Source organism: Carlito syrichta, unplaced genomic scaffold, assembly GCF_000164805.1.
Source record: "Carlito syrichta isolate Samal-C Ts95f unplaced genomic scaffold, Tarsius_syrichta-2.0.1 Scaffold302842, whole genome shotgun sequence".
Classification (NCBI taxonomy): domain Eukaryota; kingdom Metazoa; phylum Chordata; class Mammalia; order Primates; family Tarsiidae; genus Carlito; species Carlito syrichta.
In genome coordinates this window covers 512,640-537,219 of record NW_007246938.1, presented here as the reverse complement: position 1 = coordinate 537,219, position 24,580 = coordinate 512,640, and the positions used below count along the sequence as shown (strand labels likewise).

The 24,580-nt window shown below is 38.8% G+C and overlaps 1 protein-coding gene across 3 annotated transcripts in view; it reads right to left on the bottom strand.

The window, feature by feature from the left end:
* Positions 1-8,601: 8,601 nt before the first annotated feature.
* Positions 8,602-24,580, bottom strand: part of SUB1 (SUB1 homolog, transcriptional regulator) — a 16,370-nt gene continuing 391 nt past the window's right edge. For 2 of the 3 annotated variants that reach the window (XM_008057176.1, XM_021711885.1), the window contains exons 2-5: positions 22,478-22,550; positions 20,474-20,596; positions 14,346-14,454; positions 8,602-11,716 (exon numbers count right to left, since the gene is read on the bottom strand). In XM_008057176.1, coding sequence (XP_008055367.1) covers positions 11,637-11,716; positions 14,346-14,454; positions 20,474-20,596; positions 22,478-22,549 — 384 coding nt within the window. In that variant the 5' untranslated portion in view covers position 22,550 and the 3' untranslated portion in view covers positions 8,602-11,636. The remainder of the gene's footprint in view (positions 11,717-14,345; positions 14,455-20,473; positions 20,597-22,477; positions 22,551-24,580) is intronic. The other variant, XM_021711886.1, reaches the window with a different exon arrangement.

Here is a 24,580-nt window from a genome sequence, read left to right as displayed (position 1 = left end):
TTGGGTCATCTGGCCACTAAGCTTATGGGTTGACTTGCCAGGAATGCCCACCCTGTCAAGGAAGAATGCAGTGGGACAGCGGCCACTGGTAATCATTTCTGCAAATAAACAGGCAGTAAACCTGGTTATTGCTGATAATCTCATGTCCCGCCTAATGACTTTGATTCTCTTTGGTACTGAGACAGTACAAAGAGATTATGTAGCTTTCGAACAGAAAGGCTATTAGCCTATTTAAATCAGTGAGTCAAGCTTTGAAGAACTCTTCTTTCTTGGATTCTCTAGTTGATGATTTTAGTAGTTATTTCTGGTCGTTGCTATGGCTGTTTCTAGAAGCCTCATAGGGCAATAAGGACCAAACACACTAAAAACAACCAAAGTTATTTTGCAAGGTCCAAGACAGAAGTGAGAAAAAACATTCACTTCACCTTCCTTTGACTTTAATCTAGAGAACCAGGTCACACATAATCGTTTTCTCTGCTAAGCTTATTTGCCCATTAGTCAGGTTCCCAGTTGGAAAAAGTCACACTCAGAGTTAGACAATTCAAGAAGTATGATTTATTAAAACATATTATTTTAAAAGATGTGAGTGAAGGATTAGGAAAACCAAAGGGTAACTTTGACTTAGTAATAGCAGAGGAACTGTTAACATCCCACAGTTGACAGGTAAAGGGAAGGAGTAGTTATCGGAATCCATAAGAAGCGCACACAGAGAAAGTCACTTTGAGAGGAGTGGTGCTAAGAAACACAGCCAGCCTGAAGCGACCTCACCCCACCAAACTCTCCTTTTACCAGGAACCAAAGCTGACCATACATGTCATCCCCTGCCCAGGAAAAAAACAAGGTAAGACTGGATCTAGGAAGATAGATGGAATATATATGGTGTCATGCAAATCTTTTTGCCTTCAACCTCCTCTCCTGCCTTTCACCTGACAAGATTGAGTCCCCACCACAGGGTGAGAAGGAAGTTTCACCAACTACCTTTTCATTGCAGTTGTTACCAATTGTCCCATACTCCCCCTGAAACCTAAAACTGTAGCCAACATTGATGTTATCCATGTAACCTACTTTAGAGAAAAGGGAGGAACACTCAAGTGACAAAAAACATCACTGTGACAATCCTGACATCTATGAGGTCTACGTTGGTCACCATAGCTGCCTTGGCCCACTGTCCATTCCATGATCCCCTTGACCTCTCCCAGAGCCTTAGTGAGATCAGGGTTCTTTATCAGATGGGGAGGCCAAAACCTTCATTCTTACAGCATCTAATCTTCGGAGGGCTTTCTTTATGAGTTATTGCAATTTTTAATTCATCAGGACAACTGGTTAAGGGAGTTGAGTTACCAATAAATCCCCTGGTTTCCAAACATAGTTCTCCCTGCACTATTATCAAGATCAGTCAACCCCACCAGTACAATAATCTACTCCTTTGCCTATTGGTTCAGTGGTATGAAAAGCCCAAAATGGCCAAAAGGCAATTTCCATGGCCATGCATTGGAACCACGCTTCCCTTCGACTTCAGGTTCCCAAATCTTGCATGCTTCTGAAAGAATTAAACGCAAAGGGGGTGGGGGAGATGTCTTTAAAAGAGAGATCAGGCAATCACCACCTTAAATAACCTAGGGATCAAACCTCACATGATCAGTTGTGAAGCAACCTGGTATAGCACAACAAGAAACACAGCATCGCCTATGCAGTGCCCTTGCACAAGACAGTCAACCCAAACAGAACCAGGAAGAAACAGGCAGACAAATCCAGAACATGGGACATACTACAAGACAACTGGGCTGGACTCTAATATGCGTGTGTAAACACATATGTATAAGTGGTATCATAGATATTTGGTCTTTGTCCTTGGTTCCCGGCACAGAGCTCCTAAAACCCAACTTCTCGAGTGATAAGGGTAGTAGGAGCATCTTTCAGTCTTTTTTTCTAATGAGGTGACTCTTAGCAGTGCCCCTAGGTAGCTTCAGAATGGAGGCTGGTTGCCAGAAAGAATAAATCTTGATTAGAAGCTTGGAACTTTAAGCTTCACCTCCCAACCTCTAGGAATGGGTGAGGGACGGAGGACTGAGTTAATCACCAGTGGCCAGTGAATCAATCAATCATGCCTACGTAATAAAACTCCCATAAAAATGTCCTAAGTGACGGGGTTCAGAGACTGAAAACGGTGAACACATTGGAGTGCTGGGAGGATGGCACTCCCAGAGAGGCATCACCTTTTCCCCATAACTTGCCCTGCACATCCCTGCCATTTGGCTGTTCCTGAGTTAGTAAGTAAAGTGCTTTCCTGAGCTGAGTCATTCTGGTGAATTATCAAAAGTGAGGAAGGAATGGTGGGAACCCCCTGAATTTACAGACGGTTAGTCAGAAGTACCAGTGACAACCTGGGACTTTACAACTGGCATCTGAAGTGGGGGCAATCTTATAGGACTGAGCCCTTAACTTGTGGGATCTGACACTAACACCAGGTAGACAGTGTCAGAATTGAAGAGTAGGACACTCAGATGGTGCTAGAGTTAGAAAAGTGGTGTTGAACAGATACCAGGCACTCAGTGTCAAAAGTGTAAGTAAAAACAGCTCACTGTATGTTTATATATGTTTCTACAATCTATTTTCTAACAGTTCAGCAAAAATAAGACAAAACATTGCAAAATAATAAGCGAAGGATACGAGTGCTCCTTGTACTACCTATTCAACTTTTCCCTGGGTTTGACATTTTTCAAAATAAAACATGGGGGGAGGGGAAATCAAGCCCAAGGTCATTGGGATGGGCAGCAAACATTCTTCAAATAAGAGTAAGAGAGGGCCAATTTCATCTGTGACCCCTGTGGTCTAGGAGCAACTTGTAGGCTCCTCCTATAGACTGGAAGGGCCTTAAAATTCCTCCTTTTGCATACCAGCTCTCCTCCTGAAACAGCCCCTGTCACTCTGGCAGGGAATTGTTGAGATCTAACTCTGGAGATGGAACTGGAGGCAGTTGGGGAGGCATGGTCTACCTGTGCAGGGAAATTGTTCAGGTATGCAATTCTCGGCCCAACTGTCCCCATCTCCTTTCCCAAACACTGCCCTTACTTTAACATACGAGACCTAGGGGGACTGAGCATTTAATTGGCGCTGCCATTCTATAGCCCTTGCAACCACCTGGGCTTGTCCCAGAACTGCCCTGTGATAGCAGGAGTTGAGAGACCAACTCAAAGCTGCCATGGAGGTTCTCTGGTTCTTTATTGATTTGTGTTCATAGCGCTTTTCTTTCCCTATGTACCAATCCCCAGGGCTGTCAGAAGTGACGCATCTACAAAACCTTTATGATGATGAAGCGCCACACCCATTTGGCCTATCAAGGTCATGCCCTCCAACAGCACTCATTCCATGCTATTACACAGTAATAGTTTTAGCTGTCACACCATATACCATGGTTTATTTGTGGACCATCCCTTCCCCCAATGATATGCCCTGTCTTCTTCAAATACATGTGCCGCCAATCATAGAATACAATTGAGGTTGTTTCCTGGGGCCATTTCTGGTACCTATTACTATAGCAGTCATGGTGCAACAGGAAGACGCCACACAAATCCCAACTTTAAGGAGAGGTGATGGTTAACTTCAAAGTGTCAACTTGATGAATTAAGGGAAGTTCAAACAGCTGGTAAAGCATTATTTCTGGGTATGTGTGAGGGTGTCTCCAGAAGAGACTGGCATTTGAATCAGTGGGTTAAGTTAAGGATGATCGAAACTCACCCAATGTGGGCAGGCACCATCCAACTGGCAATGAGGGCCCAGATAGAACAAAAAGACAGAAGCAAGCCCTTGAAAAGTGGATTTGCTTGTTCTCTCTCCTGGGGGTGGAACACCCATCTTCTCCTGTCCTTGTACATCAGAAATCAAGGTTCACTGGCCTTCAGACTCCAGGATTTGCACCAGTGGGCTAATAAGTTCTTAGGCCTTTAGTCCCAAACTGAGAGTTATACCAATAGGCTCCCTAGTTCTCAAGCCTTCAGGGTTGGACTGAGCCATGCTACCAGCTACCCTGATTCTCCAGCTTGCTAACAACATTTCATGGGACTTCTCAGCCTCCATATTCGTATGTTAAATCCCTTCTCATGTATCTTTATCTATATCGATATCCTATTGGTCTATTTCTTTGGAGAACCCTAATACAGAGGGCTTAATAGAAACTATTATGAATGCAGGAATATCACAGGGATAATGGGACAGGTAAGGGAGGGGTTCCTGGAATCCAGGAGATAACTGGACAGAGGCCTTTAGCTGAGGGACACAGGCAGCCCAAAATGACTCTAAAAGGAGGAAGGAAGCCAGAAGAATAAATCTCTGAGCTTATATTCCCCCCTCTGTCCAAGTTCCTAGTGAAGCTCTGCACTGGCCAAACCTAGCCAAGGGTCAGAGAGCTGGGGAGCAGGTGGCTGGGTCCATCTGGGCAGCCCACTGGGGCTCAGTGGAAAGTGAATCTGCAGGGGCAAAATACCACCTCACACAGTGTAGAGACCTCTGGGTCCAAACCCTATCATCTTTTTCACTATAACTGTTAAAAAGTTGGGAGGAAGGGAAAAATTAAGGTCAGAGATTTTATATTCTTTTCCTTTTCCTGGCAGTATCTTCACTACTACTAGTTAAGTTTTTCCTATACAATAACAAGGGCCATGGTGTCTAGAAGTTGACAGAGACCAGGATAAAAGCAAATTCTATATTCAAGAATAACAACCTACCTCAACTTCAGGAGTTCTGGCCAGAGACAGAGCCTGGTTGGTGAAAACGAAGAGATTTATCTTTGAGTAGCCTTGTTCAAGGGTCCAGCAAGGTCTCCTGTGCCTAGCATGCTGCCATGTGCTATTGATCCAAGTACGGACAACAGCCCTTTCTGCCACTACAGGGAACGTGGTGAAAAGGTTATAAGAAACTGAACAAGATTTGCTGGGTCAGATGCTAATCCTAGTTTATGATGCCACTGAAAATCACGGTGAGGGTTACTCAACAGTCTATTACTAAATCAATGAACCAAGATAGAATCTTGCCATTGTCCAGTCTATTACATAGACATAGGTAACACAGGCCAGGTGTGGGGTTCAACTCCTGCTACTGTCACCTAGTATGCCATTTGAATCAAGTCAACTGGAAACCTCAATTTCTTCACCTATAAAATAATGTGAGTAATAAGAGTACATTTCTCCTGGAGTGATACTCATGGAAAATGAAACAGGAAAATAGGTGTCTAATATCTGCCACTGTCCATATTTGTCCACCTGACCCTCAACAGACAGGGGCTGTTGATCCACATCTACCAGATGCCAGGTTCTCTGCTGAGTAGTTTGCCCTAAGGGATAGTTTACACAAGCTTAGTATACCGCTTCTGCCTTCCCTAAGACTAACAATTTCCAAGCCTGAGATTTAACCCAAATTTCTTTCAATATATATAGGAAAGAGTCCTAAGCATGCTGAAGTGCCCCGTCCACATCCCCCTAACTGGGATTGTCAGAGTGGAAAGGGTTGCAAAATCCAGTCTTCTCACATCCATCAATCTTTTGGAGGCAATTTTCTAATGGAAGTGGCTTGATGACAACACTACTTTGAATACATCTTTACTCCAAGTAACAACTTCCTTTCTACTTAGAAATTCAAGGACCACTGACATAGGACTCAAATGTATTGAAAATGTTCTCAACTGTTTCTAAGAGCTTTCTCTATCAATTAATGTATAGCTCCACAGTGAACAAAAAGCAGTTCCCCATATTCAGGGGGAAAAAAGTCATAGGTCAAAAAAAGGTTCACTTTTAAGTGCTTATTCACCAAAGACTGAAATCAAGTATTTTGAAGAAAAATGGCTGGGTGCAACTCACGTCTGTAACCCCAGTTCCCAGCTCTTTGGGAGGGCAAGGTAGGAGGATCACTTGAGATCAGGAATTCAACATGATCAGCCTTGGCAACATAGGGAGACCTTATCTCTTAAAAAAAAAAAAAAATAGCTAGGTGTGGTGGCACACAATAGTAGCCCCGACTACTGGGGAGGCCTAAGTGGAAGGATCACTGGAGCCTAGTAGTTCGAGGTTGCAGAGAGCTGCGATCATGCCACTGTACTCCAGCCTGGGTGCAGAGTAAGAACCTGACTCTAAAAATAAAAGGAAAGTTGTAAAAAGCCAGGAGGCTTCTGAAATTATTTTTCCATTAATAATATAAAGAATTAGTCTTCAAACCAGGCATGGTGGCTCATGCCTATAATCCCAGCACTTTGGGAGGTGGAAGTGAGAGGACTGCCTGAGTCCATGTATTCGAGACCAGCCTGGGCAACATGGTGAGACCTCGTCTCTACGATAAATCAAAATATTAGCCGGGCTTGGTGGTATGCACCTGTAGTTCCAGCTACTTGGAAGGCTAAGGCAGAATGATCGCCTGAGCCCAGCAGGTCGAGGCTGCAGGGGCCATAAGCATGCCACTGCGCTCCAGCCTGGGTGACAGAGTGAGACTCTGACTCAAAAAAATTTTTTTAAAAAAAGTATCTTCAAACCTGAATATCTGGAGATGTTTTTGATCCTGGATTGATAGCTGAAATTCTTCAGATAACTGCTACATACCTTCCCATTATCTTTTTATGTCTTTTGTATCACGTATGTGTGACTAAATGAAAGCATTCTTTCTCCTTCACTTTCCAGAGCCAACAGTAAAATAGAGGCTACAGAGCTCACACCTCAAAAACAATTATTGAAAATGGCTCACGGCTGAGCATGACTGGGCCATGGTCTGAATCTGGGAAGCTTAGCTGTGGGAGAGAAGGATACTGAGAACCAAGTGATCATATTCATGTTAAAATGGAGTAAAGTACCAATGCTTTTCTTTAAGATTATTACAAGTACTCAAGGGATGTAGCTGACACCAAAGGTCGATTTAAAGATGTACTGAAGGAAGCCAACAATACATCCTTATTTAGATGCTACACGCTGGATTTCAATTACACCCTGCCCTCAGCCCCCCACCCTTCAACAGTCACAATCCTATTATTCTTTATCCTTCACAACCAAGTTGCTCAAAGGTTGTCGACAATACCGTTCTCCACTCCTCACTCAACCAGCCTCTGCCCTCTCCGTCCCTGTCAACATCGCTAATGACTTTCGTATTACCAAATCTTCAGAAATGTCAAGGTTGTAAAAGTCAAGGAAAAAGTGAGGAACTGTCAAGACTGAAGGAGACATAATCAAATGAGACACATGATCCTGGGTTGGAAGCTTTTGCTAAAAGAACTGACAAAATCTGAATGAAGTCTCTAGGTGGAGGGGTATAGGGAAATTTTCCATACCATTCTTAAATAACAACTACGTATTTAGAAAACAAAGCCAGAAAAGGAGCTATTAAAAGACCTGTGCTTGCCAGGCATGGAGGTGCATGCATGTAGTTCCAGCTACTCAGGAGATTGAAGGAGGAGGATCACTTGAGCCCCAAAGTTCAAGGCGGCAATGCCACTGCACCCCTGCTTGACAACACAGCAAGACTCCATCTCTAAAAAATTCTTAAAAATACTCAGATTTAGGATTAGTTTAGGGAGCGAAACTACAACTTCACATCATTTTGGAGATACATAGACAATCTTAGCAGAGTTCTGGGCTTGGTATGGTTTTTTTGTTACCAGTGGAGATTATCGCATCCAACTGTTGAAATTCATTTTGATTTTTTTTCTCTAGAAGAGTTAGAGAAAGTGGCATAAACCATCTCCTAACTACAAGTAAGTTTTCCAGCAGTAGGATAAACCATTAAACTCTCTTTCAAGAACCTGAAAGTGAAATATGAGAAGCCTTTCACTTTGGTATAATATGTCACTATTAATCCAGGACTAAAATGGCTACAAAAGCAAGTTTGGGAAGGTCAGTACTCTGTAAGGAACTTGTATGAAGCAAGTAGGGAATGCTTTTTTACTAAGATGGACCTAACTCTTGGATGAACTTCTGTGTAGTAAATAATTCCATATAACTTTTTAAATGTTTATGCTTTGCAAACCCCTATTCTATCCCAACTCCCTTTGAGCCATACTACAAAACTGTCAAGTCAGTGATTAATTGACAAACTCCAAATACTCTTTTTTTCTTCTGACCGGACTGAGTAATCATGTTTTACTAAACACAAATTTACAATTAAGTGGACTACAAGTAGTTTTCCATGGATCTTTCTATTCCTAAACATAAACTGAAATGACCTCAATATATCACTAAGCAAAAATACGTATCAAGAAAGGCAAACTAGAGACTTTATAAATGAAAACATAAGTTTGAAATATGCAAAGGAGTCCAAGTTTGAAATATGCAAAGGAGTCCATTACACAGTTACATTTACCCAGGAACCATAAGACTGCAAAGCACTTAATGGGAAGAAGGAAAACAGGAGGCTGTGTACACTTTGGTGTCTGCATCCTTCCATTTGATCAGGTAGATGAAAAAGACAGGCCCACGCCACTCAGCCCCAGAAATCTTCAGAAGATTTAAATCTCAGGCTAATCCACACTCCGAAGCATTCATACAGACAGTCTATTGGTTAATAAAATCCACTCAACAGATAAACTGTCCATTCATCTATAGGTTTGTGAAACTGGGATAACACAAAGGGCACATTTCTTATTTTTATTTCAACATTTAAAATATTCACAGATGAAGTATTATAATCAGACATCTCCAAGGAAGATGTACCAAACAAAGCATACAGGCATTCCACAATTACAGAATTACATATTTGTGACTATGTGAATGTTTACCCTAGAGTTTACCTGGAAAAACACCATTTTAAAAAAAAAACAACAAACTTTTGAGTGTTTCACTGGATTAATTTCCATAAAAAGTGAATTGGAAAGAATTTCAGAAGAGATATCTAAATATTAGTCAGCACTTTTTAAAAATTGCAGACTTTTATAGTACTCTCCTATCATACCTGTCAGGAATACATATACTCAACTCTTTCTCTTTTCCCCTCAATAGCCAAGCCAGGATATACTTCCTTTTGTTCTTTCGTTCCCCCAAGTCCTTGTTTCTAAACACATTATGTGGAATAGATTGATCATCAAACATCTTGACTAGCTAATGAGGTAGGAACATTCTTCAAAATAAGTTCTTAGGTATTGATAAAGCACAGCAAAATAGAGTAATCAAATTATAAAAAGTTGTTTTTTAGTAGTTGTTCTTTAAATAAAATGTTAGTTAAATGTTACTAATACTTCAAAAGCAAAGAAGAAAAATCCATTAGAAAGCCCCGATACAGAGTCTATTAAAGGACAAAACCTGAGTACTGGCATTAATTAAATTCATTTTGGCATTACAAGGTAAATATCTATCTCTCAAAATGCCAAGTTTTCTGCCTGGGAAAAATCATGCTAAGGAGATAAAATTAAGACAGAAAATAAAAGTACTCTATCCTTTCTTTTCAGTACAAGTTAATGTGTTTCTTCTTTTAACCCAGTTCTCATCCTTTGCTATACATACACAAATGATAATTTCAGTATACAGCATATCCAGTAACACATTTAGTTGAATTTAGCAGTCAACTTAGCAACTGTGCCAGAGAAACACTCCTTATAGGAAAGCTTTATTAACATAGTGCTAAACAGCTAGAAAATGCCTAGGTAATAGATTTCAGCACCATCTCTATGTTAGCAGATTGTTTCAAAATGCATACACTCCCTAAATTCACATAAACCTAGAAAATTTACTCATCATTCCCTCTTCACCTTCACCAAAATCAAGTTCTGTATTCTAACTACCCTTTCTGTGTGCCAAAAATAATACTTTACAAATCTATCCAATTAAGTTAATAGGACACAAACATTTGCTTCAGAATAAAGGATGCAAGTTATCAAACAAGCATGATGTGTTAAAATATGCATCTATTCTGGTTTGGAGGGCTGGAAAAAATAAAATAAAATACATTATTTTGAACACTAGTACCTATTATTTGATAAAGGCTAAAACTACAAGAGAGATTCATTTTTACCAATTTGCACATCTTAAGGTTACTGCTAAATATACTAATAAAGACACCTAAAAAAATGAAAAGAAAAAAAAAATACAACAGAAAAGCTGCCAGAAAAAAAAAAAATCGATAACCATGTGGCCTGGCAGATTATTATGAAATTAAGTCCTTGACAATTCTACTATAAAATGTTTTAGATTATAGGAATCAAACTTGGTAGCAAAATAGTGCAAAACTTTGATATGGCCCAGCCCTTAATGGCAGTAACCATCTGAGATTTGCTACCAAAAATAATTTGTCAATAAGAATTTTTTACATGTCTTTATATCTTTCTTTTTACTATTCTATCTAGAAATGTGTCCTACTGATGTTCTAAAAATCTCAAACAATCATGGGTATATCATTTAGTTAGAAGAGAATTCTTTCCTCTTCCTTCTTGAATGTCAGGTATAGCTCCTTTCACAAACATTCTTTTCCTAAGGCACACCATGCCCTATTTATTGCTACAAAGCCCCTGAAATCTGTGCCTCGATCTGTCTGTATCACCATTATGGTTAAATGCAAACCATTACGAGTGTCTGCGAAAACTCAGTAACATTAAGTCTAGAATGCCATTCTCCAGTAGACCAACTGCAAAATAACCAAGTCTACTGAAGTAAAGGCCAAAAAACCCAAGTATATGCTCAATATGTTCTTTCCCCTACAAACTAACCAAATTGCCTACTATGACCGTAAAGCTCAATGACATTTCTGGCTACCCATAATTCATACTCATTGCTATAAATAAAATGTAAGACCAGTAAGCTTTCACAATTTTTATTAATCCTAGTCTAGTTTAACAATATCTGATTTAATAGACATCATCCCATGGTAAACATATTTGATAACTGAAAGCAAATCAGACATCTCATCTAAGTCATTATTTTCTGTAGACTAAGCAATAAGATAATAACTACACAGAACACTATGGTAATGGCATACACTTGCTCAGTTTTCATATAAGCCATGTTGCTTATCAAACTATCTGCTAATATTTAATACAGTAAATCTAGTGATTGTAGTTCTCACATTTTTAAGTACCTTATTGAAATAACATTTTGACAGTTTCACTGACTTTCCAAATTAGCATAATATATTCAAGGAAAAGAGTAGAATGAAATGAACACTGAACATGAAGAAGAGATCAAGTTATTAAAGGAAAAAAAGGTAAGAGAGTGAAATATCATTGGGATGAAAAAATCAAACAAGTCTAGACATTGTTTGGCTGGAAAAGAACAGATCGAGTATGGATTTCACAAACCAAAAGTTCATAAACTCAATGCAATACAAATCCTTTTTATTGTAAAAGCTGAGTTGAAACTAAAAGGTCTAAAAAACTGTTACTTTTGGCCTTAAACAGTATTAACTCTTAAGATCAAAAAAGGCCACAACAGTTAGGATTGTGTTACTTGATTTTATTTTACACTAGGTGGTGGGCACAAAGCAAACTTCCTTAATAAAGTTGACAATTAGTTTCACTCAGAACATTTTTAATAAAGCACATTTAAAAAAAAGTATTCATCTTACAAATTGTTCTGCAATCCAAACATACAATAGCTTGGAGAACAATGTTTAGAAAACAAAAGCCAATGTAAAAAGACAGAATAAAACAAGAACAGTACAGATTCAATATGGCTCGGATTTTACAGTTTTCTTACTGCATCATCAATGTCAGAAATCTGTTCCTTCAGTTGGCTCCACTGCTCCGGATTTAAAGAAATACCTAAAACAAAGTTTAAAAATTCAAAAGTAAAAGTCTATTAAGATTTCTTGAGAATTTTCATACACACTTCCAATTAGAATATTTTATCAAATTTGAATGGAACAATGCTACAGTAGAGAGTATATATTTTGGAGGGCCGACCTCTTGTAGTATACTCGGAATTTGATCCTCCGGGTCAGTCAAGCAAAGTTTTTTATCTGGAAGTTTTGAGAAAGTCGCATCATGATTTATGGAAGAAACACCCTGAGTTGAGACAAACAAGTGACTGGTTCTTCCACCATGACAATGCACCTGCCCACAGCACGCTGAGTATTTAGCAGTTTTTAACCAAAAATGGCACGACCCCATGCCTCAGCCTCCCTATTCACCTGATTTCACCCCAAGTGACTGTTTCTCGGATGAAAAAAGTCCTCAAGGGGAAACATTTTGCTGATATGGAAGAGGCAAAACAAAAAACAGCAGAAGCACCAAAAGGCATCAAAACCGGCAAGTTCAAAAACTGTTCTGAGCAGAGAAAAAAGCAAATTGATAGGTGTATTGCATCAAACTGAGAATACTTTAAGGTGACTGAAGTTTAAACATGTAAGAATAGACAATTTTTTATAAATAAATTCCAGGTTTTTGAGGGGTCCCTCATTAAACAAATACCCACAAACAAGCATGCTAGGTGGCCGGACTCAAATTTGGCATGTGATACCCCGTTATCACATCTAATTGGTTCCAACATTTGCACCCAAAATTTTCACAGGAACTCAAGCTGCATAACTTTGCTGAGTTCTTCCGTTAAGTATTCATTTCATTTTGGAAAAATAACCTGAGATGTGATTCATAGAAGACTTCTTAGAATGTATATGTTAGGAAAGTGTGTACTTTAGAGCCATCCTGCCAGGACTCAAATTCCAGACTAACCCTAACTGCAATGATGTTTAAAAAAGTGTACTACCTTCTGAACCTCAGTTTCCTCACTAGTAAAATGGTACCTACATCCCAAAGGGTTGTTGTAAATAATTAGGTAAACTGAATAAAGAAATTAGTATATAAGTAAATCCTTGTAAAATGTTTTTAAATGTTTCAGATGATGACGTCCATCTTTCCTACTTAAGACATCAAAGTACAACAGAAATTTTAACTTTTCTGTATTTGTACTTTAAACTTCCAGCACTCTAATGCTGACACATATAAGCAGAGAAATAAACCAGAACTGAAGAATCAATATACTTCTCAGAAAACTGCTGCAAGGTCATGAAATTGAAAAGGAGAATAATCTGGGACAACATGTAGAAAGGTTTTAAAAGCTAATCAAATTGTCTCAGTAAATGTTTGCAGGAAATGAAAATGTGGTACAGTGACCAGAAGTGACTTGAAGAAGAAAACATATAGACGTTAAGTTTAATTTAAAAATTGCATGAAGCAAACAAGTGGTACCTTTCAAACTAACAAGTAGGCAGAGTACAACTAAATAAAGGAGGCATTTTTCATTAGCTAAGGATCAACCTAGAGAGCAATCCAAATATACAAATTTAGGTTGGTTTACAAATGTTCTCTAGCTATTTATAAGGTATGCTTCCATGATGCTAATGGGCTTGATACTAGATGAAGCACAAATGCAACAAGGACAGAAACCCATTTGAAAAGCATTCCCCTAAGGAATAGTCTTTAGGAGCTGAATCAAAAGGAAACACTGGCCGGGCTCGGTGGCTCAGTCTGTAATCCCGCGCCTTGGGAGGCTGAGGTGAGTTGAATTGCCTGAGCCCGCGGGTTCAAGACCCATCTGGGCAACTTGGCGAGACCACATCTCTACAATAAATCAAAAAATTAGCCAGGTGTGGTAGCATGCACCTGTAGTTCCAGCTACTTGGAAGGCTGAGGTGGAAGGATGGCCGGAGCCCAGCAGGTGGAGGCTGCAGTGGCCAGGAGTGACCACTGCACCCCAGTCTGGGCGACAGAGTGAGACTCCAACTCAAAAAAAAAAAAAGGAAACACTGTAAACCAGGATATTCCATTCCTGATTTTACACCTTCCCAAATAGTGCCTAATCTGCTTCACAACTGCTGTAAATTTTTTAAAGTATTCAAATAAACTTGTAGTCAATTTAAAGTGATATTAGAAGTGCTATTTTTCTGGATTTTAATCCCAAAAGCTGTATTTAAGACATCTCGTTTTTAAAAGGTTAAGTATATGCATAAAATGACTGCAGAAAATAGAGAATAAACCTGAACACGCTGCCCTATGTGCCAATATTTCATGTTAAGCTAAGTTACTTAGAAATGCTTTGATTTACTCCCAACATGAAAACCAAATTCAAGAAATTATATCGCAAGCCAGGCTCGGTGGCTCAACCTGTAATCCCGCACCTTTGGGAGGCTGAGGTGAGTGGGTTGCCTGAGCCCGCGGGTTCGAGACCCACCTGGGCAGCGAGACCTCATCTCTACAATAAATCAAAAAATCAGTCAGGCATAGTAGTGCATGCCTGTAATTCCAGCTACTTGGAAGGCTGAGGCGGAAGGATCGCTGGAGCCCAGCAGGTCGAGGCTGCGGTGGCCGGGAGCGGCCACTGCACTCCAGTCTGGGCGACAGAGTGAGACTCCAACTCAAAAAAAAATAAATAAATAAAGATATTATATCTCACCTTTTCTTCCTGGCTTCATTTCACCTTCTGGGTCCATCCAATATTCTCTAATATCAATTAGAACTTTCCCTTTAAAGTCCCGAACACTAACGTACCGCATTTTCCCAATCTGCAAAAGAAACAAAAACATAAACAGAGATGTTTTTCTCAACAGCAGTGTGTTTCAATCGTATTCATATTTACAATTTGCTGCTTGCTCAATCAACTTCTAACCACGAAAATGACTACAGTTGACCCTTGATCAACATGGGTTTAAACTGTACAGATCCACTTACACCCAGATTTTTTCCAATAAACATATTGGAAAATCTGTTGGGAACTTGCACAATTTGAAAAAACTCACAAACTGCACAGCCTGTGTCAAAAACATTAAGAAAAAGTTAGGTATGTCATGAATTCAAAAATGCATACAGTATGAGATACTAGCCTATTTTATCATTTACTACTACAAAGTATAAATAAACCTATTATAAAAAGTTAAAATTTAACAAAACTTATGTGTACATACAGGCTGTAGAAATGTAAACAAAAAGATGCATTAAATCATAACTGCATAAAATCAACTAGTACATATTGTACTCCTGTAATAATTTCACAACCACCTCCTGTTGCTATTGTGGTGTGCTCAAATCTGTGTAAAACACCATGTGATGGTAATGATCTCCAGCAAATTGTGTGATCTCTCACAGTTCTCACATAGTCACTGTGTTTCATGCAATACCATACACCTTACATAATAACAGGTGAGCCATACGACGTACCAGTTGGGATGCTAGAAATGCACCAAAGAAGCAGAGAAAGCCAGACATGGTGGATCATACCTGTAACCCCAGCACTTTGGGAGTCCAAGGCAGGAGGACTGCTTGAGCCAGGGAGTTCAAGACCAGCCTAACCAACATAGGTAGACCTCATGTCTACAAAAAAATTTAAAAGTAAAAAAAAGTAGCTAAATGTGATGCTGCACACCTATAGTCCAGTTACTCAGGAGGCTGAGGTGAAAGGACCGTCTGAGCTCAGGAGGTCAAGGGTGCAGAAAGCCGAGATCATGCCACTGCACTCCAGCTTGGGCAACAGTGAGCCCTTGACTCAGGGGGAAAAAAAAACAACAGAGAGAGGTCATGACATTACAAGAAAAAACTGCCAACCTATCATCCCAGCTACTCAGCAGGTTGAGGCACCATGATCACGTGAACCCAGGGGTTTGAATCCAGCTTGGGCAACATAGCCAGATCTCGTCTCCAATTTTTAAAAGTTAAAAAAAAAAAAGAGTTGAACCACTCGATATGTACCATAGATTGAGCTCTACGGTGGTGTTGCTCACTGTTTTCAGATAGACATTCATTTTATAAACAGAAAACCACATACACTGATGGTATAGATACAGTACTGTAAATGTATTTTCTCTTCTTTGTCTTAGTAACATTTTTTCTCTAGTTTACTTTATTGTAAAAATACAGTATATAATACATACAACATACCAAGTATGTGTTAATCAACTGCTTATGTTATTGATAAGGCTTCCAGCCAAAAACAGGCTACTCACTCATAGTTAAAGTTTTAGGGGAATCAAAAGTTATAAGCAGATTTTAAACTGTGAGGGGGCTAGTGCCCCTAGCCCCTGCAATACTCAAGGGTCAACTATATAATTCTCAATATCAAAACTACAACCAAAGAAAATCAGTTTTAAAATATTCTTTCTAAAAAGATAGAATTAAACAAAGCACACTTCACACTGCCAATCATTTTCACTTGCATAAACATTAGTAAAATAGTGCAACTGCTATGGAAAACAGTAAGAAGGTCCCTCAAAAAAATTAAATACATCTACTACACAATCCAGCAATGCCACTTCTGTGTATATATTCAAAATAATTGGAAGCAGGGTCTTGAAAAGGTATCTGCACACCCATATTAGAGGCAGCGTTACTCACAACAGTCAAAAAGTGGAAGAAAGCCAAATGCCCATCCAGAAATGAATGAATAAACAAAATGTGGGGTGGTTGGGTGTGTATTCACACACATACACACATATAATGGAATATTAACACATTCATGACCAGCAAATTTTTCACTTTCCTAATACTGAGAGCGGGTGAAAATTTTAAAAATCTGAAGCTGATTGCCACAAATTTCTGTCGTTAAGCACAAGTGAAATGATCTTTTTCTAAACTGTCACCTTTTTCACAATACAACTGAAAGTTGCAGACATATCCAGTATTTGCCTCACATACCAATCTGACTAGCATTCTGTACTTTGTATTTTTATTTGGATTATAAAGCTGAAAAGACAGTCAATGAGGTAAATTCAAGTCAGTATACCAGCGGCAACCAGGAACAGAACTTGGAATGATGTAAATTCACATCAGCAGTCGTAAATAAATTAATTAGCCTTAAAATAAGAAGAAAATCCTGTCGCATACTATAACATGGATCAATCTTGAGTACATTATGCTAAGTGAAATAAGTCAGTCACAAAAACATAAATACTGTATGACTCCACTTACATAAGGTCAAGTCCACAGGAAAAAAAAAACTGGAATGGTAGTTAGCTGGGGCTATGGGAAAGTAGAATTGTTTAACAACTAGAGCTTCACTTTTGAAAGATGAAAAAGTTCTGGAGATCTGGTTTGCAACACTGTAAATATACTTTTATAGTTTTTACCACAATTACAAAAAAATCATTAGGAAGCAAAATCTTGCAGTACAAACTCCAACCAATAGGAATCCACAGATCTAGCTAGCTACGCAGTCTCAGCAACCATTCTGAATATAGGAATCCAGAGTTCCAGTAACACAAGATTTTCCTTTTGATGTCCATTTCAAGTAACACCTTTAATGCACCCCACTGTCAAATAAGAGAACTTAAAATTCTTCACAGAAAATTATTTTTTAAAAACTCTATAACTTTGCTGAACACAAATTCCAGGGAAAGAAACAGGCTTTCCTCGATAAAGTGTCTAACACTTTTCAAGATTCACTGTAAAACATAGTAAAGAAGATAATGTCTACTGGAGTAGCCATATATAGGCCAATGGAACAAATGAAGTGCAGAAATAGACACAAATTTTATACATTTGCTTTTCCTTACAAGAAATCCAAGGTTATTTCAAAGAAACAGTCTTTTCAACAAACGTGTTGAAATAATTGGATATCTGCACAGAAGGGTGGGGAAGAATCTCAATTCCTAGCTCACACCATACATTGAGAGATTAATTCTCCACAGATCGTAGACCTAAGCATGAACACTAAAACTTCTACAAAAAAAAAACACTGGCAAAAATTTTTGTGGCCATGGGGTAGACAAAATATCTTGGATAGGAACCAAAAAAAAAAGAGAAAAACCGATAAAATGGACGTAATCAAAATAAAGCCTTTTAAAAAAGATGCTTCAGAAAATAAAAAGGAAAACTACAAATCTAAATAAAATATTCACTCAAGTTGCAGCCGCAGAGGCCTTAGCCTTCCAGAAGAACCTGAGGAATAAGCAAATCGTAGACAACTGAGAAATCTATAATAACCTCATCTCCAAGATGGAGATCTGATGTGGAGGCCACTGATCAATAGCTTGGCCTTCCCTCCTGTTTAAGTCTGTCACTTAGGTTTCATGTTCTTTCTTCTCTCTTAACTTCAACTTTTTAAACTAGATTGCTTTGAGAAGAAAACTAAATAAGGTTCCCTCAAAGTTTTTTTTAAAAAAAGAAAATACTATACTTATAATATTTGACAAAAGATTTACATCAAAAATATATAGTCTTACTTTCAACTAAATAAAGCAAACATAGCTTTTTTTTAAAAATGGCCAACAGACATGCTTTTCACAAAAGATATAAAAATAGCCAATAGACACAAGACATACAATGAATTAAGATATTTGTGAACACAAAGTAAATCCACCATCCATTAAATAAAATGGATAAAACTTTAAAGACTGACAGTATCTAGTAAGGATGTGGAGCAACTAGAATGTCATCTGTTGCATCAATGGGTGTGTATAATGGTACCGTTAGTTTGGAAAACAGTTTCTTGTACAGTTAAATACACACTTATCCTATGACTTAGCAAATATATCTAGTATTTACACAAAAGGGAGAATACGTCCTGTAAAAAATCTTGGACAAGAATATTTATATATTTATATAGGCTTTATTCCTAATAGCCCAGAACTAGAAACAATTCCAATATCCATCAACAAAGGTGAATGGAGAAACAAACTGTAGCATAATAATACAAAGGAATACTACACAGCAGCTGGATGCAGTGGCTCCACCTGTAATCCCAGCACTCTGGGAGGCTGAGACAGGACTGCCTGAGCCAAGGAGTTCAAGAACAGCCTGGGCAACATAGAAAGACCACATCTCTACAAAAAGAAAAAACAAAATATGTATGTATCAAAAAATTAGCTGGGCATGGTAGCACATGCCTGTGGTCCCAGCTACTCCAGAGGCTAAGGCAAAAGGATCGCCTGAGCCCAGCAGATCGAGGCTATGGTAGCTATGATCATGCCACTGCACTTGATCCTAGCACTCTGCCTCTGTAGGCTATCAACAGTTCAAAAAATACATGTTTGCTAGCCTCATGTTCTAGTCAAATAAATGTTTCCAGTCTCATTCTGTCCAACTTTTTGGCTTCTACTAATTCTTGTGCCTCCTGGAAACATTCATCCTTTTCTTGTTCTGAATACTATACTCTTCTTCTTCTTCTTCTTCTTCTTCTTCTTCTTCTTCTTTTAAATCAGGATTTATTGAAAGGACAGAAAAACTCCCACAGTGGGAGGGGACCCAAGGGGGTTGCCCTATACTCTTCTAAATTTCCTTCGTCTCTTGATCTACATACTCTTTTTCCTTCCATCCCATATCTGAATCTCACCTAAGACACATCCTCATCTGTCTCCACCTCTTCCTCTGGTTTACACTTTAGCGGATGGCTTCAGTCAACCATGATGACAATCCCACAGGAACATTTCCCAAACAAGCCCTCCAGATGCTACAGGAAAGACCCCACTTATTTTAACACATTTACAATCAGGTTCATGTCTTCAGTGATTACTTAATTCCTCTGGTTCACTCTTCCTCACCAGTAGAGGAAGTCCCCAATTTGCAAACGAGTTCCGTCCCAAGAGCATGTTTGCAAGTTCAATTTGTTTTAAGTCCAACAAAGTTAGCCTAGGTACCCAACTAACACAATCGACTATGTAGTACTGTATGTATTTAACAGGGCTATACTGACACCTGGTGGAGAAAAATAATACATTAAAAAGCTGCAGACATGCATTAAGTTTACAAATTGAAGGTTCATATGTAGGGGACTTACTGCACTTTTACAAAAAACCATCTAAGCCCTTATCACCCCAAATATCAATTAAAGCCGACAACTACCTAAGCAATCTCACCCGCATCCATTGATCCCAATACCTCTACCCGAACAAACCCTTGTACAACAATGCCAATATCATGTCTCCCAACAACATGATAAGAAACCCAAGAAAAGATACTATACTAGTCCAGGTGATTTCATCAGGTCCCTCTAATGAACTTCCCTCACTTTACCTAGTCAACCCACTCCTCTTCTCTGTTTCTCATCAGGCCAGAATTAGGCAGGTCATATTGCTGCTCTCTTTCCAATAATAAGCTATCCATACCTCATTGCCCAATACTTGACCTGCCTCCTCCAAGTTGCTTTCTTAATGTGTAGTTCTCAGTCTCTTTTTGGATTTCTGTAACAGTTAAATATGCATTGTTCTAAATATGGCAAAACGAGACTCTAGAGACTTTAACAATAATCCAGCATTGTACAAATTACTTTTACTTCTACCAATTTTTTTTTTTCTTTTGAGTTGGAGTCTCACTCTGTCACCCGGGCTGGAGTGCAATGGCACACTCACAGTCACCCCAGCATCAAACTGCTGGGCCCCAGCGATCCCTTTGCCTCAGCCTTCCAAGGGGCCGGAAGTACAGGCACACGCTACCACACCTTACTAGTTTTGATTTATTATAGAGACAAGGTCTCGCCAAGTTGCCTGGGCTGGTCTCGAACCCGAAAACTCAGGCAATCCACTTGCCTCAGCCTCCCAAAGTGCTGGAATTACACACTTGAGCCACCACTTACAGCCAGGAAATAACCAGTTTTACCTGAAACATGTTGTCATCTCTGCTGCTGCTGCTCTGTTTGGAAGATGACAGAGCTCTGGAAGTTTCACCAGTCTTTTGCTTCTTTACAGGTTTTTCTGGAGCAACTTGCTTTTTCCTCTTTAACTTAAAAGGAAAACCAAGAATATGGTTAAAATTTGCACACTAAGAATAAAACACATCAAATTATTCCATTACTTTTTAAAACAACTAAAAGACATTAAGAAAAAAATGGTAAGTATATACATAAGCAAACCTCACTTAACAACAGAACTATTGACTCTAACCTACCCTTATTTACCTTACATCTAACAGTGTTTCCAAACTATGTTCCCGGAATCCCAAAAGATATTTCAGGGATTAGAATGGTATTAACTAGAGGAACAGTCATTCTGTGGTTTGGGATCCCACAAAAAATTTCTCTGAGAGGAAAAAAAAAAGATGGAGAGACCTGCTGCCTCTGAAAAAACTTGGAAGTCATCAGTCTACTAAGTTAGTCAGTTACTTATTTTTTTACAAAGTAGATATACTGATTAAGAAGAATACACAACAGTATTTTTAAAACAGCATTATTGTTTAAAAAAACCTTTTTATGTAGTCTCATTCTCAAAAAGAGATAACAGCTAGAAAACCACTAGAATTCTCAACCCAAACAGTAGAGGGCAGTCATGTTCTTTCTTGGCGGAATAGTATAAACTAGTATTTTAGTATTATTAAATTAATTTAATGTACCTGATTAGGTCAAGCTAGGAAAACTATACACATGTAAAACACGAAATGAAAAACATGGATGTATATAAAGTGTTTAGAAGATTAATATTACTATTTGTATCAAACACAAAAAAATTAAATTAGTTCAATAAGCAGAAAGCAATTATTCTTTAAATCAGAATCTAAGCATCCCCTGTGGACTAGTGCATGTCTGCATATAAAAGTTCAATACACATTTGTCACATGAACATGATGGAGTGTTGAATATGTCAAATACTGTATCAGGAGCAAATTTTAAAATTAAGAAATTTCCTCAAGTACAGCTCTGTATGCTCTTTGAAGCCTTATTTTAACCTTCCCAGGTGATAATATATTCTGTATTTATACTTAAAGGTTCCAACTTCTGCAAAGTATTCCCATAAGCTTTCCCCCTTTTCTTTTAGTTAACATTGCTCACTAAGCTTTGGGAGGAAAAAAAAAATTGGGGGTCTGCTGTTTTTGGTGACCCAGGTCTACTAAAACTAGTCAATTATTTATTCTTTTACAAAGGAGATATACTAATTAGAAAAAATATAACCAACTTATTCCATTTCTAGGATATAAGTATTTATTCATATATATAAACTTCTATGAAATAAAGGACAGTTCTGCAAAGAAGGAAGATTTGACCACAGGGTAAGATGCTCTAACTATGATGCTCAATTAAGCGAAATGTGACACAATGCAGTTGTCAACTAATGCAGAAAAAAGCCTATTCCTTCAAAACGGTTTCAAGTTAGCTTTGCTGAGCACCAGTTTAACTAAAGGGACCAGAAATATATAACATTCAGACTTAAAACATACCAAGCCTAAATTTCAGAAATCCTTGAGGACAGAATAAACACCAATGGCTGAGAAGGCTGTCAAAATTAACATTTCCACTAAAAATTTCAGGTAATGTGACCCAAGTACTACAAACAACACCTACAGATTAGGCAGATTTCTCAATAATGGCAAACAGTGACCTTGGCCTATTTAGAATTCTATTCCCCTAGGGTCTAATGCCGTCCATAACTTTAGGGTTCCTAAGCCAAGAGAAGACATGTTAAGTATGATTTAGGGCCCAGAACTGTGAATCGACAACAAGCATTCTAGGCACTTGTGGTCAAGAGGTCCAGAGCCCATTCATACTTTCAGAAACACCCATCCAGACCCATTTTAAGATTCTAAGATGCCTTTTACTACCCTTCAGAATGAGATGTGGGCAATGTTGTGGAACTAAGTATCACAAAAATGACTTGGTGCGGTAATAGTCACCTTTTTGTCAACCTCACTGTCAGAATCACTGCCAGAAGAGCTTGAAGAAACAAGTTCCTTTGATTTAGGCATTCTGAAAGAAAAACATATTACACAAATAATTAACAAGTTGCATTATTACCACCAACTCAGATCTCTCCCAATCAAAAAATCAAGGACAAGTTCCACAGTTCATTCTACTATTTTGTGGCACTGGAGTTGTGACACTGAGCACAAGCTTTAACCTTCACTCGGAATTCTAAATCGCAAATACCATGCAGCAATAAATGTGCTGAACCCAGTAAGGAGAAAGAACTAAATGTTATACACTCCTACACCTCTAATCTTTCTCAAAGCCACTGGGTCTTTTCGTATTTCATTTTAACAGGGTTAGATGTTTATGTGTAGGGTAGACTGCAAGAAGGCAGCTGGCAACAATCACTGTTAAAACCAGAAAAAACGTGAACCATTCTACTCAACTGCTTTATTGATCACTTTTCACCAATGAGGTAAGAACTAATGTAAAATTATTCACTGTGGGGAACTGACCCTAACAGTCACACAAGCAGGGAAACTAGCTGAACTATGCAAATGTAATAACTAATTAATTTTGCCATTATAATCATTTTTTCATATTCTGGATGTTAATTTTGACTTTTTTGGCCATACCAACAAAATAACAACAGATACTAACTTCACAGAGTTATACATAGTTCACAGCTATTCGTTACACTTTACATTGATTTTCTACTCTGGAATATAATTAAAATTTGAAGTCTGTTTATGGAAGTGGGTAAAGACTTTCCTCAAGTTCATTATCATGCGGGTAGTTCCCCAGACACCCCCAAAAAGGTATATAGCCTAGTGCCTTGCTTACAAGTGGATGTTTACTGTATGCCTGAGCAAAAGGCAGTGAGCAAACTATCAGTGAAATTAAGCCCCAAGTTTCAAGAATTCCAAGGCACGTGGGAACCTCTTTTCAAGACACTTAAAATGTCAGGTGGGAAAGCACTAATTATCAAATTATCTTGTGCTCTCCATCTCAGGAGACTGGGTTCTACTGATTTCTGTATATCCTAAAAGGCCCAACAAACATAATACTTTCTGAAAATATTCGTTGGCTAAAAGAAAAAAGACGTCAATTTCTCCTGAAAAAAAAAAATCATAAATAATCTAGCTCTCTAAGCTATGCTTGCATCGCACTGGCACTGAAGGTGTTCCACAATAAGAGGTCAAGGTAACAGAAGTGGGCCATCCCAACTCCGACCATTAAATTCAAAAAGCTCCACCATGCCCAATCCAGTCACGCTGATTCTAACTGCTAATTTCTTGGAGATAAGTAAATTCAGAGAAAAACAGTAATATTCATAGCCACGATTCTCATCTCTTTTCATGTTACTGCTCCATTTTACAAACTGCAACATCAATTTAGTTCAGTTTTTTAATGCTAGCTAATACAACTGCCAGAAAAACTTTTTTTAAAAAGGTAATTAAATGGAACATACTTTATTTTTCACTTTGAAACGGTCAACCATAACTACCATCTGTTATTCAAAGCTGCCTGGGGGGTGCCTAAGATCATTTCAAAGAACCACCTCACATTCAATTCAAGTAGTAAGCCCATTCAAGAAGAAAAGGTAATGGTAACTAAAGCCCACCCTTTTCAAACTTTTAACAAAATACATTTTTACTTTTAAAGAGACTGTAGTGTGCTAAAACAGGGGGAGGGGGGCCAGATCCTGTAAGTGAGGCAAATGAAGCCGAAGCGCCATTGCAGAATACATCCAAAACGCAACTAATGGAAAAAAAGACTATTAGGCCTTTACCGAAGCCGTGGGAGAGGATTAGGAAAATAAACGAGATGAAAATAAACTAGGACTGAAGGGTGCCCTTCACGAGGAACACGAGGGTGACAAGCACCAGGACGAGAAGGGGGCCGCGCGACGCCGGGAAGCTGCCAGAACCCAGGGGCTGGCAACCGTCGGGGCGAAGGGAGACAGGTCGGTCGGAGGGGGCGTGGGAGGCGGCGAAGTGCGGAGGCGACCGTGTGGGAAGAGGCGGGACTTGCACCCAGCGCCATTTTCTTCTCCCGAAGCGTTCCCTCCCCAGCAAACCAACCCTTCT